Source organism: Nesoenas mayeri, assembly GCF_963082525.1.
Source record: "Nesoenas mayeri genome assembly, chromosome: 5".
NCBI lineage: Eukaryota > Metazoa > Chordata > Aves > Columbiformes > Columbidae > Nesoenas > Nesoenas mayeri.
Genome location: NC_137548.1, coordinates 61975533 through 61999754, shown reverse-complemented (window position 1 = coordinate 61999754; position 24222 = coordinate 61975533). Strand labels below are relative to the sequence as shown.

At 38.7% G+C, this 24222-nt stretch overlaps 1 protein-coding gene across 2 annotated transcripts in view; it reads left to right on the top strand.

Moving 5' to 3' along the window:
• The window catches only part of DNAJC24 (DnaJ heat shock protein family (Hsp40) member C24), a 33951-nt gene that overhangs the window by 8072 nt on the left and 1657 nt on the right, over positions 1-24222 (top strand). For both annotated transcript variants that reach the window (XM_080345472.1, XM_080345473.1), the window contains exon 3: positions 14369-14507. In XM_080345472.1, the coding sequence (XP_080201598.1) occupies positions 14369-14507 (139 nt within the window). The remainder of the gene's footprint in view (positions 1-14368; positions 14508-24222) is intronic.

The following is a 24222-nucleotide window of genomic DNA, read 5'->3' as shown; positions in this document are numbered from 1 at the left end:
TTTATCTCATAAGAGGTAGGTGGTTTCTTCATGTGTTTTGCACCCATATGTCTTCTAAAGTGAGTGCTAAATTCTGTTAAACATTTAGCTTTTCTTGTCCATTTTAAAAATTATAATTTGACTAGGGCCTAACCTGTTATTTTGGTATCATGACTGGCTTCAAATAGTGTAGAGATTATCTATTGCTCCTAGAGATGGTGAAAGCTGAAAGAAGTATTTTCAAGAAAACGAAAAAAACCCCTGCAATTTGTAAAGTGTTATTCAGGTGTAAGTTGTGGTCACTTCAAGGCCTGATTTTTATAGCGATTTCTGCAGCAGAAGTGCCTTAGAGACTCTGATTATTTTGCATCACGCTTAAATCTGACTTCTTAAAGGTGCCTGTGAGTTTTGAAGTATTCCAAAGGTCAGGAAGTTGTGGGGTATGGAAGCAGTTGATGTTCTTCACCCCCAGAAAGGTGTTCGGTGTGTAGGTCACCGTGGTGCCCGCTGGGGATGCTGCCCCGACCTGCCCTTCTGCCAGATGTTCCTCAGCCAGGAAACAGCATCCTCTGGGTTTTCCTTCATCCACTACTGTACTTGTCAGCTGGAAAAGTTCATGCCCATTTTTTTCAGTAGTTTAAGCAACCCTGGTTGGTGTGTTCTGATTGTTGCTTTCACATCAAAGTGGCATTTGCCTAAGCTAGCTTGCTAACCATATGACTAGCGCCAAATTAACGTATGCTTAAACGATGGAACATTGTTCAGTGTGACTTCTAAAGCATAAATTATGATCAGAGAGGCCAGAAATTTAAAAGGAGCTTTAAAAATTCCCTTTATATTTTGATTTTTACCATTATACTCCTGTAAATTTTAGAAAGCTTCATTTTTCTTCTTTCCTCTGCTAGTTTTTGGTGGAGTTTTTATTGCTTTATCTTCTGCTGTATAGCATAGTTTCCAAAAGGCTTTTTAAAGTAGCTTTTGAGGCTCTTGGGTGGCTCTTCATTGGAGAATAAGTAGCCCTGGAAGCAGAAGAAAATGAAAGAGAAGTTGTTTCTGAAGATGTACCACAGGTTCTCTTTTCACACATTTTCATACCTTCATTAGCCAAATTAATCTTTGCTTTTATTTATACAACAACAGTTGATTTTAATTTTTTTATCCCTAGAAACTAAAACTTTTACTTTTCATTTCAGCATTAAGTTTGTTCAAGAGCTGGAAAAGATGAGAACTGTGAATATTTAATATGGAAGTTATATGGTGTAATTACTTGCTGGTTTGTTGGACTCTTCCCTGTCTAATGGGGTCAGATCTTCCCAGAGACTGAAACTACTAAGAGTTCATTATTTAGGTTTCTGTAACATGGACTAGTTATTGCTGCGGCAGAACTTTAAGTCCATTTCCCTTGCCAATGCACTAGGTTATCTTGAGAAAGTTTTCAAATAAAAACCTACAATTGCTTGGGTTTTTTGAGGGGTGGAATGCTTTAAAGTAGCAGATTTGTGTTCATGTTATTATTGAACAAAGTGGAGACCCGCTGTCAGCGGGTAAAACCAGTAAGAGTTTAAGGTCAAAATAGTGTAACAGTATCATGATGCTGCAGTACCATGAAAAAAGCAATTGCATTAGAAAAGGATCACAGTTCTACATTATATAATCTTTAGACGTTAATAATTTACTGCAGAAATAAAGTATTTTTCATTACTACTAAGTGTAAGACCAGCTCTGCAGTCACAAGACTTACAATTAACATCACATTAAAATTGACCATTTCCATGGAAGTTGAAATTCCCTTCTATAAAAATAAAGTCGGAACTACAGGGGCAATCCCGCTGCTACTGCAGTTAAACATCTAAAACAGGTGGGCAGAAGATGGGGATTTTGGCAGCAAACGCTAAGGATAGAGGAGGAAAAGCAGATCTCTCTGCAGATTTTTCAGATGGCTCTGAGCTCAGATTCATGCCCAACTGGACAAAAGACTGAGCTTTTTCCAGTGAATAAGAGAACCATTCAAAACCCTGGTCAGAAATCCAGGTTACGAACCTGTCTGATTTAAATGTGGAAGATGATGTTGCGGTGAAATTTGGGGCTTAATCAGAGAAGGCCAAGGAAGTTTAAAGGATGTTGAAGCAAGATAACAAAAAAAAATATATCCAATATGCGAATTAATGAGTTTATGACAGTTTAATTTATTCAATGATTCGTTTTTAATTGCACTTTAGAAGACTCCAGTAATTTTCAAGGATTTGCAGCATTGGCTTGATAGTGTCATCGTCTGTGTTTTTACTGTGCAGCTGCTAGTGACTGGTGGTTATATGGTCTGCTTAACTGTTGCATATTGCTGTGTACATTTAATCTGAACTTTTTAATTCTGTTTTTAAAATAAATAAGTTGGGATGTCAGTTGGCATTTTCTTTGAAAATTACTCATTGAGTGATGAATAACTGAAATGTTATGGAAAAATTCCTGTTTCCTCCTATCTGCTGTCTTGATGGTGCTTTGCTGCGAATACCTGGAGTCACAGCAAATATTTCCTTGTAGTAACAGGTAGAGCAGCAATAATATCTGAAATATTTCTGTTCCGATGGTTCCTGTGTGTCTCAAGTGAAGCTGGAGGTCTGCTGTGCTGGGTGGTGTGTATAGCAGTGGTTATCTCTGGCCTGAAGGTATGGAAAAGATTCTTTAATGTATGTAACACATGCAAGGAGTTGAATATTGTATGGGAAGGTCAGATTGATACTTGCGCAACACTTTTTGACTATGTAAGGAGGAAAAAAGGGAGAAGAACAGACACAGTTTTCACCAGCCAGTTGATCACTGAGAGTTGTTAGAAGAACATCATTGAATGGATAAGGTGTAAGAGTTTAGAAGGAAAATGAACCTATCATCTTTTATTTTTTCCTCAAATGAGGAACACTTGCTACGAATAACAATCATGCCCTGGAGTTTGGACAGTGAAGGCTGGAATCGGTGTCAAAGATCAGATAAGAGAACGCTGAGGTTGTTAAAAAGCCTAAAGATTGTTTGTGTTTGGGGAAAAAAGGAAGAAGAGGTGGATTGAAGTAATGAATCAAGAAGATAAATTCCGTGTTCTTCTGTCCAGCTGTCTGTGGATAGCCATCCTTTGGGGAGTTTAAGTCTCTCTATGAAAAGATTGACTGTCACAAGGAACTCTTTGCTTTCTGTTTCTCCTCTGCGAGTGGAAGAAGCAGCTCCATCCATGTTCCCCACTAACTTCTGCCAACTGAGTGAACACGTTGAAAAGGTTGATTGTGGGCTAGGAAGGCAAGTTTAAGACCTGGGATCATTCTTTTCATGGAAGCGAACAAGTTTCACATTTCAGAGAAAGCGCTTTGCAAAATCCCTGAAATAAGAAGAGCACCTTCAAAGTAATTCTGTTTTGCACTGTTTTAACACAAGACCAAACATCTTTTTTCCTTTTCTTCCCCCTGACCCCTCTGCCAAATACTTGCCATGTGAAGCTTTTCAATACTGAATTGTGCTGGTTACAAAACAGGGGGTAGCTTACAAAAATGTAAACAAGTGTGGCACCTCATCTAGTGAATGTATTCACTTCTTTATGTGAATATCCTAATGGAATGCATCTCTTACATTCCTGATATTTTTGCAGATGAAATAAGTCCCATATTTAGCCCACTCAACATACATCTTTCCCATTACAGTCTTTGTGGACACGAAAGGCTATGGTCACATCAGTTCAATGTAGAAAGCCTGTAGGGAGGAAACGTGAAGCAGATATTTAAAAACAGTAATAAACTTTATTTACTTTAGTCTCTGGTTTTGGTCATGCTGGTGTAGCACAGAGAAACAATGACATGTTTTTCATGTAACCTTCTAGTAAGCATTAGGTGGCAGTAGCGTGTTGTGTTTGGCAGCTGCTTTCTCGTTTTCTTTTATCTTCTGCAGTGTAATAAACAGAGAAAACATGTATTTTATTTCTCATAGTTTTTATAAGATGCTGATTTATGGTGGTTCTGACTGTATGAGACTATAAGGGCAACTGTTGTTGGAACTCTTGCGTATGTAGGTGGGATTAGCATACTGTAGTTTCTGCACAATATTCGTTACTTATTTTCTGATAGGCAGTATCTAACAGTGACAATATTAACTGCAAATATTCTGATGAGAAATATGCTATTAATGGCTTAGTTTTGTAGAGTTTACTTTCTCATAAGCTGTTACCATTTCTACAATATTAAATAACCGGTTAGATGAAGCATGGGGCTTTTTTTGCTTATGTTTACTCTTTTTCTCTTAGATAAAAACCAAACTTAGGCTCATGAGAGTGTTGGTAGGAACATAATTAACCTTTCACCATAGTGCTGTTATTGTCACTCCAGATCTTAGACAAGTGCAGTTACCTTGTGACCCTTTTGGAGGGTTTTTTCCCTTCATCCTTGTTTCTCACAGGTAAAGGATATTGAGGAGTTTGGAACTGGTGTTGCATTGTATTAATTGAGCAGGATGATCAGTTAATAGGAGAGTGAGAAAGTGTTGACAGAACATGCCATCTAATTAGTACCTGATGAACCATGTAGGCCACAGAGTGCAGGGTGTAATGTTGCTTCAGGGTGGCTCCTCTAGAAGGCCTTTGTGTGCAAAATAGGCCTGTAGACAACCTAAAAAAAGAACATTTCAGCGTAGTTCCAGTGAAGGAAACCTTAATTGCTGAAAAACTTCACTTTCCACTGTAAACTTGGGGAAATCTGGGGATACACTTCATACTTAATGGAAGGAACACGTATCAAAGTATCGAGCCTGTGTTTTGTGCAAGTCTTGCTCTTAAAAATCATGTCGCCCTTTTGTTTAGGTCTTTTTAATGTAAGATCTACAAATTATGGAAATAGATGAAATAGGGTTTTTAAAATAAAAATATGTAGTTTTTCTTCTTGCTTTTTGGAGTAGTAAGAAAGAAATACTAGGGCAGTAAGGTTTCCTGATGGCTCATGTGATAAAAGGGCAACCAAAATCACTCTGAGTTAAGAGCAGGTAGCACCATAATCCTTTAAGGCTCTACCCTAACTAGTTTTCTATTACCTGGTAGTTTGTAATAGTTTTTCAGTTGAAAATTAAGTAATTTTGAATTGAAAAGCATTTTGAGTCTAGCAAGGTAGAACTGGCAGAAATATTTAGTAATTGGTAATTAGGAATTTTTTCCCATTCATTTGTATAAATAGATTGGCGATTAATTCATACTGTTCATTCAGAAACTCTCCCTCCTCCCATTGTAGGAGAAAAGTTTAATGTTTGCACGTTTAAAACAAACATTTTTTTTTCAAAATGATTTGATTTTTCTCCTGCAGTTGAAGCTTCTTTGTTTTAATGAAATAAGCCACTTCCCGGTTTAGAATACTTGGATTGAATAAATCACTTGAATTTTTGTAAAATATTTCAATGATTTTTTTCATCCTGCCCTAATTTAATGAGTTCAGCTGGTGAGGTTGGAAAATTGCTGCTTTCTGTGACCTTTCACGGAGTGCCACAGGGTGGGGGCCAAGTGCATGTTTGTCCCCTTTTCTCTCAACCAGCACAGGTAGCTAAAACTTGTGCTTTTCTTAAATTTAGTCACCCAAAAATTCAGATTCCCGTTTCAGGAACGATTTTTATAATTTAGTCTGTGATCTGATTTAAATGCCTCACAGATTCACTGCAAGAAAAAGATTTCAGCCCTAATGCACAACAGTGTGTCTGCATAGATTCTAATCTCTATATCCTGCCCATAACCAGAGTAAATGATCATTTGGAGTCGCTGTGCTTGATTGCTCAAATAGAGCTACCATATACGTGTGTAGGTAATACCAAATACATGCGCTAATTCTATTACATGCTGATAGGGATTTGTGACTTAAACGATTCAGTTTGACAATGTATATAAAATCAGCAAAAGAGTTAACTTTAAATGTAATTATAGAGCTCCTGAAGTGTTGTCACTGCATTATATGGTTCCTTGTTTGTGCTGTGTCCAGCAGGGAGACTGTTCAGTTGAAATATTTTGGTGCTCTGTCAACTGATCTGGAACTTCTAATACATGCCACATAATTTGATGAAAAATATTGTTACAAGTTTTATTAATGACAATATAGAATGGGAAATGTGCGGTTTCACTGGGGTGTTGGGTGGTGAGAGGAACTATATACCCTGTTAAGCTGAGTTTTAGTATTTCAGATATGCAAGTTTAATATCTTAGTTCTAAACATAAATTCGTTGGGGCCCGAGAACAACAGAAGCAGAATGCCTAGTTTTGTGATAACAATCTTGACCAGCCACACTTTCAATTGCCGGAGGACAGTGATTTTTGGGAAGGGTGCTGACAGCAGAATGAACTTCACAATGGGGACAAGGTTTTTCCAGTAGCTGTGACGTTAGTCCCTCATGTTCACAGTCTGAGGGAAGAGACTTTTGCTTCTGGATCAAAGCAGCAAAACTCTTCCATTTCCACATGTAATTTTAGAAAAAGGAGGGATGCTGTGTTGAGCTTAGCTCTCAAAAACTTGACTGCAAAGCTACGGGAATATGAAGACTGGACACTGGCTTTTTGTGGAAAAAGAGAAAAAAGAGTACAAATACAGAGAGTATCATCCTACCATATTATTTTGAGTCTTGAAATGATTTAGAAGAGTTGCTGGATTTAGACACTTATAGATGTGGCTTAAACGTTGTGGTTGTGTAGCCAGATTAAGGAATCTTGTTTTAAGAACTGTGATTTCTTTCTAATAAAAATGTGGGTACATTGTCTATAGATAACTAGGGAAATGGATTCAGTTATATGACCCAATCCAGCCCTTGTTTAACAGTTAATTTCTCCAGATTTCTGTGAGCATTTGGTCAGACCTACACAGATTTGGTTGTTGGTTTAAATCTAGCCAAGGCCGGTGGTGTCTTAATTGCTACCGCAGAGCAGCCATTTGGCCTGTGCGAGATGAGTGTTGTCAAGGTACCTTCTGCAAGGCGGACATTCATCCACTGGGAATGGATCAAGAAAGTTTCCATTAATTGGTCCCTTTGTTGGCATTTGTGGCAGAGCGGCCAAAAACTGAGTATGAACAGACACTCTGTGTCAGAGGGTGAGATTTATTGGCAAGTCCCAGTAAAAACTGGTATTTACTACATATATTGTAAGCAAGGGCAAAGCACTTCCCTCCTAAGAGCTGCTTGGCATGAAATTCACTCGGTTTTCTTTTTCTTTTATTTTTATTTTCTTTTTAAGGCAGGGAAAGGTATCAAGAATTCAGATTACAATTGCAAAGTAAATAGGAAATAGCTGGTTAATATTTTTCTTCTTCAGGTTGACTGTCTTTCAGCTTCCTTTTAATACGATGTGAAGTGTTATGATGAGCTCTGTAGTCTGCGGATAAATTTGCATGGACCTATGAATACTTCTGTCAGATGAGAACACTTGACAGTTTTTGTCCTGACCTCATTAGCTTAACCTGTAGATAATAACAAATGTAGCTGATAATGTATAAACGTTGCGTGGAGCATGAGAAGTGTTTTTAAACGTTTTCATGTTAACTCCTGCATGTTGTTCTTGTTGCTTTGCCAGAATGAAAGGATGCACTTCATTATATTGCAAGGGTGTTACATACTGGAAATTATTTGTACATTTTTTCTTAGTGCAACACTTTTGTTTTTAAACTTTGTACAGACCAAGACTGTTACTGTTAGACTTTCTCTTCCACTTGCTTTTTTTGTCTTTAAAGGAATTTTAACTTATGTTATAATATGTAATAAAGTAATAATTTAGACTTATTAACCAAATAAACTGTCATATATTGACTATGAGAGAGAATTCTAATAGCTAATTCTCTATAGCTATTCTAATTCTCAAATTTGAATATGTTGCCTCTTCAGCACTGAATTTTTGATAGAAGGAGAAGTAGATTGAAGCCCCCAAATACCAATAATGAGATGGTTTTTATTGTCTTTTCCTAAGTGCTTGGTATTAATCTCTGCAACTCCTGTAAGGAGTCCAAGTCTCATTGTGTTGGATTCTTACCCATGGGTCTGGCCATGTTATTTGAAAAAATGGCTTGCAAGCCATGTTTCCCCCGTCTCGTTCTTTGTCCCCTCAGGATGGTGTCCAGCTCCTGTGCCCACTCGCTGTCACTCACCTGCTCTCCGGGTGGCGGACGGGATGTCACCCATGTGTTCTGCTGTTATCTCACGCTGTCCCCTGCTTGTCCACGGGGACTTGCACTTTGCAACGCGCGTTCAACTCACCCTTTGCGTACCAGGTTCCTGACTTTTACCTCCTCTGTTCACGATTTTAATTCAGTTCTGTCATTCATCATAAATGGTAACTTTACCAGATACGGAGCAGCGCTCTATTTGTAAACTCTGGGTTGAATTCCTCTTCCCTCACCATTACTCAGTGTCTTTCACCACTGCTTATTTTTTAATATAAATACGGGTGTTTTAAAAAATTCCAGGAGGTATTGTAGTTTTGTATGTCATGAAAACTGTGGCCTTGTGTTAATAATTAATACTTGGCTGGAAATCTTATTTCTAGCTGCGTTACGAGAAACAAATACTGTCAGGCTATAAAACTACTACTATAAACTTAGCATAGAGAAACATAGAAGGATGCTAAGAGATACTAAGTTAATTTTAGATGTTAGTATTCGGTCATCGACTCTTATTGACAGCTTACATTTAGGCAGTAGATATAGTTCATACAAAAGCATGAGTACTTCAGTACTCATTAACATTATTAGTAATTCATGATTGCCATCTTACTACTTGATTTACTCAGGCACTTAACAGCACATCTCTAGCTTTAAATATATTCCAATTGGAATAAAGCAGGAATCCAAGACTTGTGTAAACTTATCAGTTTAATTTAGCAAGGTGATTCCATGAAATTATAGATAATTTAATTTCAGAGTTAAAAATCTTTAATAAATCTGATAGTTTAGAAAGAATACCCCTTATACACAAGGCAAAATATATTAAAAATTAAGTGATAAATGAGAAGGAATAGCTCTTTTTTAACCTTTTCTAAATAATCAGCCTTTTCAATTCGTCATGTGGAAAAGTAGTTCCGGGTAAAAGTTTGACTGCATTAAGGGGTTTAGTTATTGTGTATTCCACAGTTTAGCAAGAGGCTACAAATGTTGTGTAAAACCTGTGCCTGTTGCTTCGCCCCTCCCAGTAAGTCTTGTAGTAAGTTGATTCTCACTGGGCGCTGTAAATTTCTTTTCAAGAATAAATTAATGAGCACCGATAAGAAATGTCCATTAAATTGACTTAACTAGAGGTTTTCTGCTTACTAATTTGCGTTTGATTAAGATCAATCAACCCTATTACATTTATTGCATCAAGCTAAGCAATTTGTACAGGTGTGAGGAGGACGGAACCTCGCTGGGGTCACCTCCCTGTTGCTTGATTTGCTCAAGCAAAGCTCAGCCAACTATCGTAGTTTCTCATCTTGTGGTATATGAGTTTGTTGGTGTGGTTATTGAGAGGTAATATCGTTATAGTTGTTGACCAAATGGTCATTATTAACTTCCATTTCAATTCTTGAAATACAGAAGGGACCAAACTTCATGGAGTAGAAAGCAGGTGGAAATACAGAATATAGCAGTTGAATGTGCTGTAGTACGTTCTACATCTTTCTATAAACCCTGTGGGTGAAAGCAATATGTGTGGTACACTGTATAAATGAAAATATCAGAGTTCCCTAAGAGAAAGAGAGAGGTCCTGAGGTTTAATTTTGGGGCTTGTTTTACTTGACTTGGTAGTTGATCTCATTGATGACGGTTGTAAAGTAAAAGCAATAGTTTGCAACTCTTGTTCTGAGGATGTTGGCTAATGATGTAAAGCAAAGCTCCTATCAGCTGCAAGAATCAGTAAGAAAGCAGTAGGCAAGCAGGTTAAGCCTCATCAATATATGATGGAACTCAAGTAATTTTTGGAGCATCTACACTTTTAATTATTTGGTGAACACATCAACATTAACACCTTTTTTTCCAAGACAAAAACAGTTTTCTGGCTTGTTTTTTATGTTGTAGTAGGTGTCAAAGGTAATAGATCAACATAATGAAATACAATTAATTTACTTTTTGGAGGCAGCAGTATCGCATGTATGTGTAAGGTATTTTTTATAGCTAACAGATGAACTAACATATTTCCATTATCAATCAGCTTATTTTTTAACATTCACAATAACTACTGAAGTGATAAAAATTCCAGGCAGTCTTTATTAATGGAAAGAAGCTAGCAAATTACTTCTATTGGAGGCATGACAAAGGAAAAACAGATTGGGCATGTATCTCTAGTCTTCTTCCTTTTCCCCCACCGCTGTCAGACTCAGGAAAATATTCTTTATTGCTTTTATGAAGTCCTATTAAGTAGTAACACACTAGTAAAAATTACTATTGTGTTCAAAAATCAAGAGGAGTGCTCCAGTAAAACTGGAACTATTGCTTCTTAAAAACATTACACATATACAGCCAGAAAGATTTAAATATATCCAAAGTGCAGTAATACAGCAGCAAATAGTGCTCAGGTGGCAGGTATGGGTGACACGAAGATAATTTGCACGCATTTTGAGAAGTGATATTGCAGGAGACATTAGGGGGCTCTAATATTTGGAGTAAGAACTTACAACTGGGTGCAGAGGGAGAGATGAACAATAGTTCAGTTTGAGTAGAAGGAGATAGGTCGAGTAGAAAATAGGCTTGTCTGTTTTCATTACGGAGCTTGGACATGGTTGCATCTGAGATTAACCCAGAAATAAGGCTGAATGGGAAAAGAGGAGGAGATCAGAAACGTACATCATATTTCACCTCCTCCAAACCGAGCCGGAGTGCTGGCTCCACTACAGGGTGTGCTGGGCTGGGAGGGGAATCGGCAGCAGGAACGGGGAAAGATACCAAAACAAGAGAGTCACAGAATCATTTCAGTTGGAACAGACCCTCAGGATCATCGAGTCCAACCATAACCTGACTCTGGCACTAAACCAGGTCCCTAAGAACCTCATCTAAACACCTTCTAAACCCCTCCAGGGATGGTGACTCCACCACTGCTGTGGGCAGCCTGTTCCAGTGCCTGACAACCCTTTTCGTGAAGAATTTTTTCCTAATATCCAATCTGAACCTCCCGAAGTATGGTTGATTAATGTCTGATGTATTGCTGGAGGACACTTAAACTTCAGCTGTGAGTAGGTTGGATGGAACTTTGGTAAGGTGTCCTCTGGTTGTGTCTGAGCTGGCCAAAACAAGAGAATCTGAGAATCATTTCAGTTGCAAGAGACCCTCAGGATCATCAAGTCCAACCATAACCCAACTCTAGCATTAAACCATGTCTCTAAGAACCTCATCTAAACGCCTTTTAAACCCTTCAGAGATAAGGGAGAAGTGCATGGGTGGTTGAATCAAGAGGAGATTTTTGCAGCAAACAGGCATTCCTGGCTTTTGATCAGCAAGATGGAGAGTAGGGAAAGGGAGTCAATGAGAACAGGTACAGAAGGAATTCAGATGAAATGGGGTTAGTGGAGGAAAAAAAACAAAGGGTTGAAGTAAAAGAGCAGAGATCTGAGGATTTTTCTTAGTGTATATGTAGAGTGCTAAAGGCGTCGGATGGTAACAGGGGAAAGGAGTGAACAGATTTGGAAAGCATGGAGACCAAAATAGATAGATATTTTTTCAATTAGTAGATCCCCTACAATGTAGTTATTAGTTACATGAAATTGTAGCCTTTGGAATATAAAAATTGCATATGCTACAAATATTAAATGTTCCACATGGAATGGAAAGAAGCTAAAAGCTAGACAATAAATCTGAAGAATGATGAATTTTCTGTATTATTTAAGAAATGAACAGAATAGCCCTTTCTGCACTGGTTATTACTTTTCCACAGTACTTTTCTGACACTTGTGGCTTACTGGTTTTCACTAACCACTTTCAGTATAGTCCAGAATTCTTTCTCAGTCAGGCAAATTTTGGTGTAGCAAAGGAAAAGCATGAGCAGTTTTGTGGGGTTTTTTCCCAACACTCCTGGCAGGAGAGAAGCCGATATCCTTAGTGCTACTTTGCGCAATTGGTCAGTAATTAATGTTTTCATGTTATCAGTAAGAAATTGATCTGAGAGGCTGCGATCTTGTGACCAATCCAAAAAGATAATAGGAATAACAGTTTTGTGGCATCACTATTAAAATCTAGTGAAGTTCAGAGCTACTAACCCGGGTATAATACTCCTCTAATAGGGCTTTACATGCTTTTGGGTATAAGCTTGTGGGAGAATGTTTAAAGCATCATCCAAATGGAGTAAGATATACAGCAGCCATAGAACTCTCTTTTTAGGTATTATAATTAACCCTACAGTGTGTGGGGTGGGTCCAAATTTTAAATACAATATCTGAAATATTTTAAAATACTGAAGTATCATTTTTTAGATAAAATGTTGCTTTAGGGGTAACTGCTGAATGCAAACCTCAAATATAACTGTTAAAATCAGTAACACTGCTAAAAGGAAGCCATATAAGTCTTTAATGTGATCGGACTATTTTGCTTTGTATACTTATTAAGCATTGATTTATTTATTTTTTTAATGACCTTTCACAAATGTGGTTGTGCAACCAAACACCAATGCTAAACACGCTATTAAAATTGAAGCACAACTGGAAAAGCTGAGGCTTCAGAAAAATGGATTTGAAAACAAATCAGACATTTGAATAGCTTTTACAACACAACATGATGCTTCTGATGGAATCCTACCAAATAAAGGTATAATTACTCATTAGCTGTTTAGAATACAATGACTAAATGCAATGACCAAACATTTTTGTTTGCACCTTAGAATGTTGGCAGCTTCAGCTGGGGAGATTAAAAAAGGGATCTCAGAGAGATAAACCTCTCTGGATTGCAACTGGGCTTCAGCCACGTTGTCAGCACATTGCGAGCTGGTCCTCAGCCTGGGATGCAGAGATGACTTCCAGTGCTCCTACTCATATGGTCGCATAAAAATAGACATTTGTGTACAGGCTTCATACGTGAGGGTGCAAGTGCTTTCATTTGTATAAGGAAAAATATATGTGAAAAAAACTGAGGTCAAAGATGAACGTTTTGCTCTAATGTACATTCTCTTATCATAGCGGGGATTTATCTGGTTAATACCCATCAGTGCGAATGACAGATACATAAATCAATGAGCAAATAGACTCCAGTGGAAGTGGTCCTTTTAAATTTTGAATTTTGTACAGCACACATGGTATTACTATTCTTTCCAAAATTAATTATAAACTCAAACAAAGGGATTTGGTTAATCAGAAATCCACTCAAACCCTTGTAGAACAGGTGTTCTAAGTCTTAAGATCTGCTATACATTTCAGTGCCCCGATGGGCGTTGGTATAAAAGGTAAATATGGTTAGTATAAAGTTAAAGCTCCAGAATAAGTGATATTTTGATTGATAACACTTAAGACCTGATATGTCTGATTATATCGCAACTTTCTCATCTTAAGTTTTGTTTCCTGTTGGTCCATCACTCATACTGAGCAATTTAAAATATTAAAAAAGAGATTATTGGATATGAATTAAATCTACAGGAAGATGGAGCTTTGAGGGTTCCTGTTCGGTAGACATTTGAAGCAAATAGAGGTCAGAATGTGCCATTCAGAACCTGTAGTACAAACAGTAAAAGCGTCTTACCATTTTAATTATTATTGCCTGTTTAACGTTGAATTTCTTGCAGCCATGTCCTTGAATAACCATTTCTTAACTAAAATGACACAATTTTGTAGCCAGTGATCCATGATTTTAAATATTTGGAAGGGCTATTGATTCACCGAACTGGAAGAAATTGAAGATGTTGAGGCATATTTTCAAAAGTAGAATTACGTGTATGATAAATTATATTTGATCATGTGTATTCCTTACCATTTAAATAATAATGTTTTAAAAGCTAGATGCATGTAATACAGCATTGTTTATCTACAATAGCCTTAACATGGGTGGTAGTGCTTACATCGGCTACGTGCAATATTACGAGAGGTGGTAGCACCTCCTCTTGTTCCCATGTCTGGTCCTCTGCATGTACCTATGTCTGGTGGTGGTAGTCCTTCTCTCTAGGTAAATTGTCCATAAGACCAATGATTCCATCAGCAAATTATCCAGAAAATGCCATCAGTGCGCATGGTGACATTTGTGCCACTGGTGGTTTTGTTGCCATTTCAGTGGTCTAATTAAATTGGCAGTTTTCTCTTGCGCCCAGCATCCTCACCTCACTTCCTTTGGCACCTTAGCCCAGACCTTCTCCTTTTCTCTGTCCTTTTAACTGAATATCAAACACATTATTGATTGCTCCTCTCCCACCCTCCTCACTTCCACTCCCCTCAACGTTTTTTGGTTGTTGTTTCTCCTTTGATTGGCAGTATCATCCAGACAAACAGAAGGCAGATGTGCCAGCAGGAGAAGTGGAGGAGCGCGTGCAGAGGTTCATCGAAATCGATCAAGCGTGGAAAATTCTAGGGAACGAAGAGACAAAAAAAGAGTATGACCTGCAGCAGCGTGGTAGGTTCCTGCCAAGGAGCGCTGTAGTGGCAGCAGCTCTTTAAATAAGCAGGCTCTGGGATGGTATTTTAAAATGCTGTTTGTTGCTGAACCAAATGTTTCTTTCGCTCTTGTCCTACTTTCAATTGTGGATCCATTATTTATAGCTTTTGCTACACATACATTAGCTAGTGGAAACATTGAATTACTTCCAACAAAACATTAGGTGGCGTTATTCCTAATAATTTGAATGAATATAGAATTTATACTAATTACAGACCTTAGCCCTTTTTTTTTTTTTAGTAAGGCAGCTTCATTAATCATTCTTAAGTCTTAGACTACATTTTGTTGCGGTATCTTTGATGAATACCTTTATCTATTTATACCTAGTGTTCAGTGTGTATGGGTTTATAAGCACTTTAGCATCATTAAGATACGTTTTTGGTTGTGTGTGTGTTATGGTAGCTTTCATAATTCATCCGTAGTCTAAACTAGTCTGGTTTATAAATAATATTCCGATATAACACATTAACTAGGCAGCTCCAGCATGCATTTCTTTTTCTACCTCTCAGAAATAGCTTCTTAAAACAGTGACAGGCTGTTGTGAGAAAGAAAGGGGGGAAATGTAGGTCAGGTCTGTCACACATGGGCTACCATTACATGAAGTGATAGGCTGTCTTTCTGCTCTGGCCTCGGGATAGGAGTCCCTCAGCCTTCCATTAGAACCTTCAATAAATGTATATCCACCCTACATGTTAATGGGGGGAGTCAATAATAGTGTCTTGCCCGTGGGGAAAACACTCAGCCGCGCTCGGCAGTAACACACTCGGGTCCGGCATTGACGTGCAGCCACCACCACTTCTGAACGTGGCTGATAAAAGCCCAGTGTCTCCGCAGCTTGTTATTGAATTCCCTGCCATTGTACCCTGGCACACCATCAGCCCTTCCTCTCTTGTGCTGATTTTTAACTCCCCTGCCGCTGCGGATACCAGAACTTTGAGAGACAAAGGCTTAGTCATTCTGGCAGATAGGCATCACTGCAGGATAAAAAGAGGGATATAGAATTGTATATACCCAGTATGAATTCTCTAGTTAAATAGTCTCGTAGTTCAGACTGTGTGTGGGGTTTGGGAAAGGGGGTGGAGGGGTGAAAACACAATAGTTGAATAAATATTTTAAAAGAATGGGAAAAAATGTGATCTTGTGCTGACTTGTTATGTAAACAGTATTAAGATCAAACTTAAATAAATGTTCATCTCAAACTTATTTGTTTAAATGCCTCAATGTGATGCTGGAACAGGAATTTCTGCTGCTCAGTGCTCTCATCCTATTATACCCTTAGCATTGTAGCATCTGCTGCATCTTCCATTTTCACAAAAGTAAAAGAAGTTGTTTGTGTATTTAGTCAGCTTTACCTAAAGCTTAAATACGGACCATGAAGTTCCATTTTGCTTGGGTCAGGTTAATCCACTGAAGTCGAGAGCTTCATCAAGGTTTAATAAGCTCCTTTGTTTTCCCATGGAACTTAAGGACATTGCTATAAATTAGTTTTGACAAAATCTATTCTGCAATATTTTAAAGGTTATCTGTATTTCCTGAGATGATTTTTTTCCCATCCAGATGAGTTCTTGTAAAAGCCATCTCAGGATTCTGTAAAAAAAACATTTGGTAGATGAAAGCAAATTGTACATTTACTTCCACAGGTACTTGGTATGGTAATGGGATGGATGTATTTTAAAATAGAGGGTGCCATTCACACCCGCGTTTCAGACCGAGCCGCACGTACCATACGTGTGCAGCGTTGCTGCGTTCTGGGCAGCACGTGCCCTGGCAGCAAAATGATGGGGAAATAAATTCTGGTTCTTTGAATGCCTGTCAAGTTGCTTCTGAAGTCATGATTCTAGACAAATGGGTGGACACTGCTGGAAAAGCTCATGGGAACAAAGGAACTGAGGCAGCGGCCAAGGGCAATGGTGGTGAGACACAGAATCCCGGGAAGCGGCATGTGAAGGATGCTGCTGTGTGCAACCACCTGGCAGCGCAAAGTCCTTCGCCCTATCCTCTCTTCCCCATGTCACAGATTGTTCATTTGTATGTACCTTCTCACGTTATACTAACCAAATGTTAATTACTTGCCTCAAACTCAGTGGCCAGAGAAGTTCTAAGCAGCTCAAATTTTGCGGGGCTCTACAGTTTTAATTGTGAGGTGGTTCTTTGATTATATGTTGAGAATAACAAGGGAACGTGCTTTTATATTTTAATACTGCTTTTCTCTGGAGATACCACAATGATCTCCTGCTACTTTTTTGTGCCTTCGCGCCACAGTTTTAAAGAGGAAAGGACAAACCTTGGGCCCTTTAGAGGTTTGGCTCAAATAGTTATCCAAGCCACTCTGGTCTGGAAATCTTACAAGAGCTGCCTTTTTGTGTGTTTTGTGAACATTTTTCCAATTCATTATTTCGTCCTGTCTTCAGTGACATATAAAAATACCCTTTTATAATGGTGAGTCTTTTGCTTCCAATCTCTGTGAAAAATTTGGGGGATGGAAAAACAGCTGCATAACAATTACCTACTAACAGTGAACTTTTTTTCTCAATGTTTTTCTTCTTTGAGATTTTTCCCATTCTTTGTTCAGTATCCCATTTAGAAAGATGAATATGCAGTTAAAATCAGGTTTGACAGTAATAATTACCAAATTACCAAAAAATTTTCAGTGCATTTAGCTTGGAAAAAAACTGGTTTATGTTTTTCATACTGAAAGTTTGTGCTTTTATGTCACCATGTGAAAGAATAAGAAACTCTTCACAGAATCAGAGAATCACGTAGGTCATCTAGATCAATCTCCTACTCAAAGCAAGGCCCCAGAGGTCAGTTGCTCAGACCTTCCCCAAACCCTACCAAAATATGTTGTCCTTCTATGGAGTCAGATACAAAACTTGTGCCTTTCACTTCTCATCCTTCCACTGTGCACCTCTGAGAGGTCTTCTCTACACCCTCCCATTAGGTGGCTGTAGACAACGAGATGCCCGTGTTCTTTTGGCCTCTCCTTGTGTGTCCCAACCCCTGACCATGCTGGCATTCCACTGGACTTGCTCCTGCATGGCAGCGCTTTGTACTGGGGAGACCAGGGGGTCCCCTGGTTCTCCAGACTGGGGAGCACTGCAGAGAAGGACTTGGGAGTTCTGGTTGACAACAGGTTGACCATGAGTCAACAATGTGCCCTTGTGGCCAAGAAGGCCAATGGTACCTGTGGGGCATTAAGTAGAGTGTGACCAGCAGGTTGAGGGAGGTTCATCCTCCCCCTCTGGTGAGGCCGCATCTGGAGTTGTGTCCAGTTCTGGGCTCCCCAGTTTAAGAAGGACAAGGAATTACTGGAGGGAGTCCAGCAGTGGGCTACGAAGATGACTGGGGGCCTAGAGCACCTTTCTTATGAGGAGAGACTGAGAGAACTGGGTCTGTTCAGCCTGGAGAAGAGAAGCTGAGAGGGGATCTCATCAGTGTTTATAAACACCTGAAGGGTGGGTGTCAAGAGGATGGGACCAGATGCTTTTCAGTGGTGCCCAACGACAGGATGAGGGACAGTGGTCACAGACTGAAACACAGGAGGTTCCATGTGAATATGAGGAGAATCTTCTTTACTTTGAGGGTGCCAGAACTTAATATTTGTCAAACCCGTTGATGTCCGTGTCAGCCCATTTCTGTGTCCTGTCGAGGTCCTTTGAGTAGCAGCCCTGCAACTTCTGTGGATTTTTGTTGACTTAATACAAAGGAACTGTGTATCTAAACAATCACATAATTAAGATAATTAATTTTACTAATTCATTTTACATTTTAATTATTAATGATTGAATGGTTAACAGAAGGGTCATAATTTAAAATTAAATCAATATACTGGTGACTTTGATTAATTTCTGACACTAGATGTAGCAAATAATTCAAAGCTAGTAATGGAATTGAGACTAAAACCAGTTGTTTTGTATGTTTTTGGGCGGAGGGTGAAGAAATTTAAGAATCCAGGAGGTTTCCCATGTATGGCTCCAGTGAGGTCCTATCTAGGGTAATATGTTTTTATGTGATAATGGACACAGATGTCCATAAAGCAGAAGTGTTTATAGGGTGGGGGATGTAATCTCCAGTAGGAGCTCTCACATCTCAGCACATACCACCTTCTGATTTCCAATTCTTAGATTACATTTTTAGAAGAATATTGCAGGTGCAGTTTTCATACATGAATGTGTATTCCAGCATCATTCTGCTTTTGGTCTGGGTTCATTTCTTAGACATAAGGAATTACAAGTCCCAACTGGAATTGCTGGTGTTCCAGCTTGTGCCTTTTGTCTCTGAGAACAAGTGGCTCCATCCTCTCTGTGCCTTCCCTTTAGGCAATAAGGCACAGCAAACATCTTTAGTTAGCCTAACGTAGCTCATTTTAAAATATCTGGGTGCTAATTCAGCTTTCACTGGCAATACCGATCTCTTTAAAACCTGAAAAATCTTAGAGGATGTGTCTTCAGTTCAGTTTGTACTGCAGGTTTAGAAACAGAGTCGTACACAGGTGTGGTTGTAAATTAGGAAATGAAAACCCCAATTTAAATTGAAGGTACCTCCTCCTGCCCAATTCCTCCCTGGTACAGTAAACTGAAGAATCTGGTTTGGAGATGGTCATGTTCTCATGAATCCAGCATCCCCTCCTGCTCCAGCAATGAAATGATGATTCTCTATGAGGCATCAAGGTACCTTATGTAATTTGGCAAACAGGACGCCAGAAGAATAACCTGACAAATCCACAGCAAGAATAAGCAGGAGAAGCAAGACAGAAGCCTACAAAAACGCTTTTAATAGCAACTGAACACCTTGAGTGCATTCTTGTAAGGAAGGAAAAAAAGCAACCACCATAATTTAGTTGTTTCTTGGTAAGAAAATTCGTCTAAGTAAAGAAATGGATTTTTTAACATGCCCATTAACAGGCTTTTCAGCGTGCCGGGTTCTACTCCAAGTGACAGGAGTGTCTATTGCTTCACTAGCTGTGGATTTCACAGCTGTAGACCCTCAGCTAGTGCTGGAACAGGAGCCTTTGACCATGGTCTCTGAGTTAATTCTAATCTGCACTGGCTACAAGTGAAGCAGCAATTCTTTGGATTTTTTGTAGCTTTTTGCTTTGAAAATTCTCAACAGTTGACTTTATCATTTCAAATCGAATCATTATTTTAAATTAATGCAAGACACTCTGGTAATTGTTAACAACCTATATAGCCTCTTAGAAAAAATTAACTTGTGAAAACATGTAGGTTTTGAGTACTGTGATGACTGTTATACTGAGTAGATACTATGAACAGTATTTGTTTGAAAATACATATCTTGAACATTTTAAATTGTGTTTTTTTTAAAAACTCAAAACTAAGAATATATGACTGATAAAGAGCCAGAAAAATCTTTTAAGTGTTATGACTCTTTTTACTATTCCCATAAACTGTTAAAAGGGTTAAATTTCCATTTACTGCTTGCAACCCTTTCCCTAAAACTCAGCCTTAAATAGCCCAAGAAATATTTATTGTATCCTCAAGTGAAACTTAAATACCTTTCCTCTTTTACAATTTCTGAATGACCCAGCAAGGGCTCTAGTAAAGCTTTACTGAACCAAGCTGCTAATAGTTATTTAATGTTGTTCTGTAGCCTGAAAGAACCTCAGTAGATTTTTCCTTTTAATCTCTTTGAATTGCAGGCTCATAAACCTCTCTGATGAGCCTGCCAGTGTTTTCTCAGATCCCACAGTTGAGACAATGGAGCTGTGGAATCCTTTCACCTCTTGTTGTCAGACAAATCCAATAGATGGCAAAGCCAGGCAGGCTGGACTTCTTGGGAATTAACATTTGTTTTTCAAGTTCTGGTAGATGATCAGGTCTGCACAATATTCCCTGTATGTTCCGCAACATGTTTCAGTAAGTACAAGGCACACAGAGTTCTATAGCGCCAGCAGACGTCACATGTAAGTCAGCCGACCACAGAGGTGGTGCTGGTAACAATGCCGCTCTTAAATAACTTCTTCTCCATCAAGGGAGTGAAAATCAGACAGCAGTTTTCTGCAGAGAACCACTAACGAGGAGTCCCGGCTGTAATAATGACGATGTAGATGAAATAAGAGCACAAAAAGTATTAAAGTCATTAAGCACGCCCTGTGAAAACCATTAGGTTTGTAGTGCTGCGTGTGAGCTCCCCAACCTCACGCTGGGCTGTGCCTCTCTTGTTAAATATGGGACTAAATCTGTTTCTGCTGCTTTAAGGTATATTAGATTGGGTTGTGCATTTAATAGAACTAAAAAAATCAAATAACTTCGTCCAACTCTGCAAATGAAGTTGTTCTTCATTGAACCAGATAAGAAAATAATTGCAGTACAGAAAACTGAGTGACAAGAACGGTTACTGGATTATGTGCCAAGTTTGGAGACTTACTCAAGAGTACTAATGCAAAATTTGCATCTTTTAAGGTAGCCAGTAAGACTCTTTCAGACTCGAGCACTAGTCTAGGAATAATAATCTCAGTTCAGGCTGGGAACTGTGTGAGTGATTAATTTTGCCTGACATTATCATCATCATTATTATCATTATTATTACCATTTCAGTAATGAATTAGAAAATCTTGGTTGAACTTCTGTTTCCCAGGCTTCCTATTGTATTATGTTTGGAAGAGAAGAGAGGGCAGACTTTTCCTCAGCCACTTTCTCCATTGCATCTCACCAGTTCTCTTCATGGTAGCGTATGGTCCGTCTGCTGCTCTTGTATTTTCTGCCAGCAGGACATGACCCAGCCCTCTACCTCCAACCCTACAAAACTTGACCTGAGTGAAATCCTGCTTTGTGAATTCCAAATAGGAAAGCCTGCTTTCTTTTTAACTCATTTTTTGCTGTGTGTAAATGAAGCTTCGGAAATCTGTTCTTCCTGCAACCTAAGAGACCATTTTCCTTCAGGAATTTTTCTTGCCAGTATTCAAAAATAAAAACAAAAAGTGTAACAGGAAGCACTTGCCTTTTTCGTACTATTCTCACAGCTATAGTATTATCATTTTCTACACGGTGAAGAACCTGCGGGTAGGTAGGTAGACAGATTTCATTTTGATCTCTGCTGGTTTTTTTATTCCTGAAAGAAGAGGATGTGGAATCTTGACTTCACTTGCTGGAGAAAAGGCCTCTGAGTGGTTTTGTGGCTGTTTTCAGGACATTCACCGCTCCTGCTCTCATATTTTGTAGCTATGAGACTGTACCAGACCAACTCCAAGTAACATGAGAGGTATTTGGTGTGACTTAAAACCATCTGACCTTTTATTTTGGGCATTTCACGCAGTTAAGTACTGTTCTGATCAGGCGCTAAGAAAAACGTTCATATTTTCTGTAACTAAAACATTACCTATGGCTCTTGTAATTGAGAGCATCCATCTTCCAGTTTGTCCAGGGAGGACCCGTTCAGCAGCAGTAAAGCATTAGGTGTGAGCGGGTTAATTTGCTTTTAATTCTGACCTTTTAATTACAGAATAGGTGTTGAGCAAAGGTGACATCACAGAGGCTGTATTGATTCTGTCATTATTTGCAGTGTGTCTGATTTGCTTTAATCTCCTTCATTAAAACCAGTTTAGATAAGGCTTATTCTCAAGGATATATAATGTACTTTCCAGTGACAATTAGAACAGTCATTTAGTTGCAAAACAAAGACTGAGATTTAATATTTGGTGGCTGAGGGTTTTGTGTTTGTTTGTTGGTTTGTGAGGGGGTGGGTTTTGTTTGGTTAGTTTTTGTTTGGTTAGTTTTTTGTTTGGTTTTTGTTTGTTTTTAAGCTGGCCTTAGATTTCCTAATTAAAAATCCCAACATGTAAGTTTCAGCTCTTCCCTCTGCTACTTACACATAAGGATAGTTATAACATTTCCCTACAGCTACATTACATTAATGCTTCTACCTATAATACTATACTCTTAAAACTGATAGAGCCCTAAAAGGAAAACAAAACTAAACTCCAGAACATATTGGTTAGATTTTGAAGTTAATTTAGATAATTAATTATAGAGAAAGCTGTGATTAGCTATTGCTAGGATTATACTTTCATAGTAGTCTTAAACTTCTTTGCAGCAACTTACACTACTTTGCTATATGGGAGGAATCTTTACGTAGTAGCTTGCTTTACGTAGTTATATATGAATATTCATGTATGTCTGTTCCAGGCCACTATTTCCCTGTTAAAAATCTGAGATGAACTTTTAAAGAGTAAGGTGGTTGCAATCAATTGTTGATAAAGAAGGAAATACTCCAGTATCTGGTGAGATTAAGGTTGGAGATGTGCAGTTTTGCTGGGGTGTTACTGGAGGAGGTACTTGCAAAGTCCCCTGTTTCTGCTTTTCAGTCCAAAGAGCAGTTAATGTAGAAGAAGCTGGGAACCATTTGGAATATCCTACAATCGATTAGGTCGGGCAATCCCTTGGGAATTAAAATAACATAAAATAATTTGGGTCTCTGACAGCAAGTGCTCAATAAATAGCTCCAAAGAGGAAATTCTTTCACTGTCAACTCACTTTTCATAGAAAGCCGCAGAAAACACTACATGCCGTAGAACGCTTAATGTTACTGAACTATAAAACTTGCTTAAAAACTCGCTGATCCAAGAGAAGGAACGCCTACTTACTCAATAACAACCCGATTTAAACCTTAAATTAGCACTGAGCTCCCAAGTCTTGCCAAATCTAAGGCTTTTCTGTGTATATGCTTTCAGCTTTCAGGCATTTCTGGTGGTTTAAAATCCAGCATTTGGGGAGTTGGAGCTTCCAGGTGTTGGGCAGCAGCTTGGAGGTTTTGTGTAGTAAATTGTGTAGTAAGTTGTAAGGGGTTTATGTCTCTTTTTTTATACATATATTACCTTTTATGGCTTCACTTGTAACTTTGTTGACAAAAACTTACATTGTCAAGTTAAAGAACTTGGTGTGACCTCCGTACATCAGACGAATTGCAAAAACCAATTTGTGTTGCACAGTTTGCATTGATAATTTCAATTGTATTGTACACTCTTCATTTCGTGCTGTACTCAATGTTGGGAGAATGTCAGGGATCAAATAGCAACAGATGTCATGGGCAGAGGCCAGCACTGACCTTTCTTTGCGGAGAGATTGTTTATCGTAGAAGAACACTTGGACTGATCTGCCCCTAAAAGTGTTTTTCATGTATCTTTTGTTAGGAATATTGTTTTGCAGGAATCTTGATGGTGTTCTCACGCGTAACTCTAACGTTTACTTAGTGCTTATTGGGCAAGGGATTTATTTGGCTTCTCCTTTCTAAAGGAGAGCAGGTTGCCTAAGAGAGATTGTGGAGTCGCCATCTGTGGAGAAATTTAAGATGTGGCTGGACATAGTCCTGGGCAACCTGCCCTTGGTGACCCTGCATGCGCAGGGGTTTGGATTAGGGGATCTTGAGAGGTCCCTTCTGACCCCAACCAACCTGAGATTGTGCAAAGTACAGCTCCACAGACATTCACAGTTGCAGCTGTGGAGCTGTAGTTACAGCCAGGCTTTTAAAACATGTATCTAGCAAAACAAAAGTTTGCCCCTGATTGCACATAATTGTTTGGGATGTGGAAAAGTACTGGTTTCAGTAGTGTCTTGATTTCAGTAACACATCTTTAGCATTTGCTTCTCTTGGCTCCAGTACGACATTTTCCAGCCTCTGCAGAGATATGGAAACTAAAATTTTAGAGAATTGCATT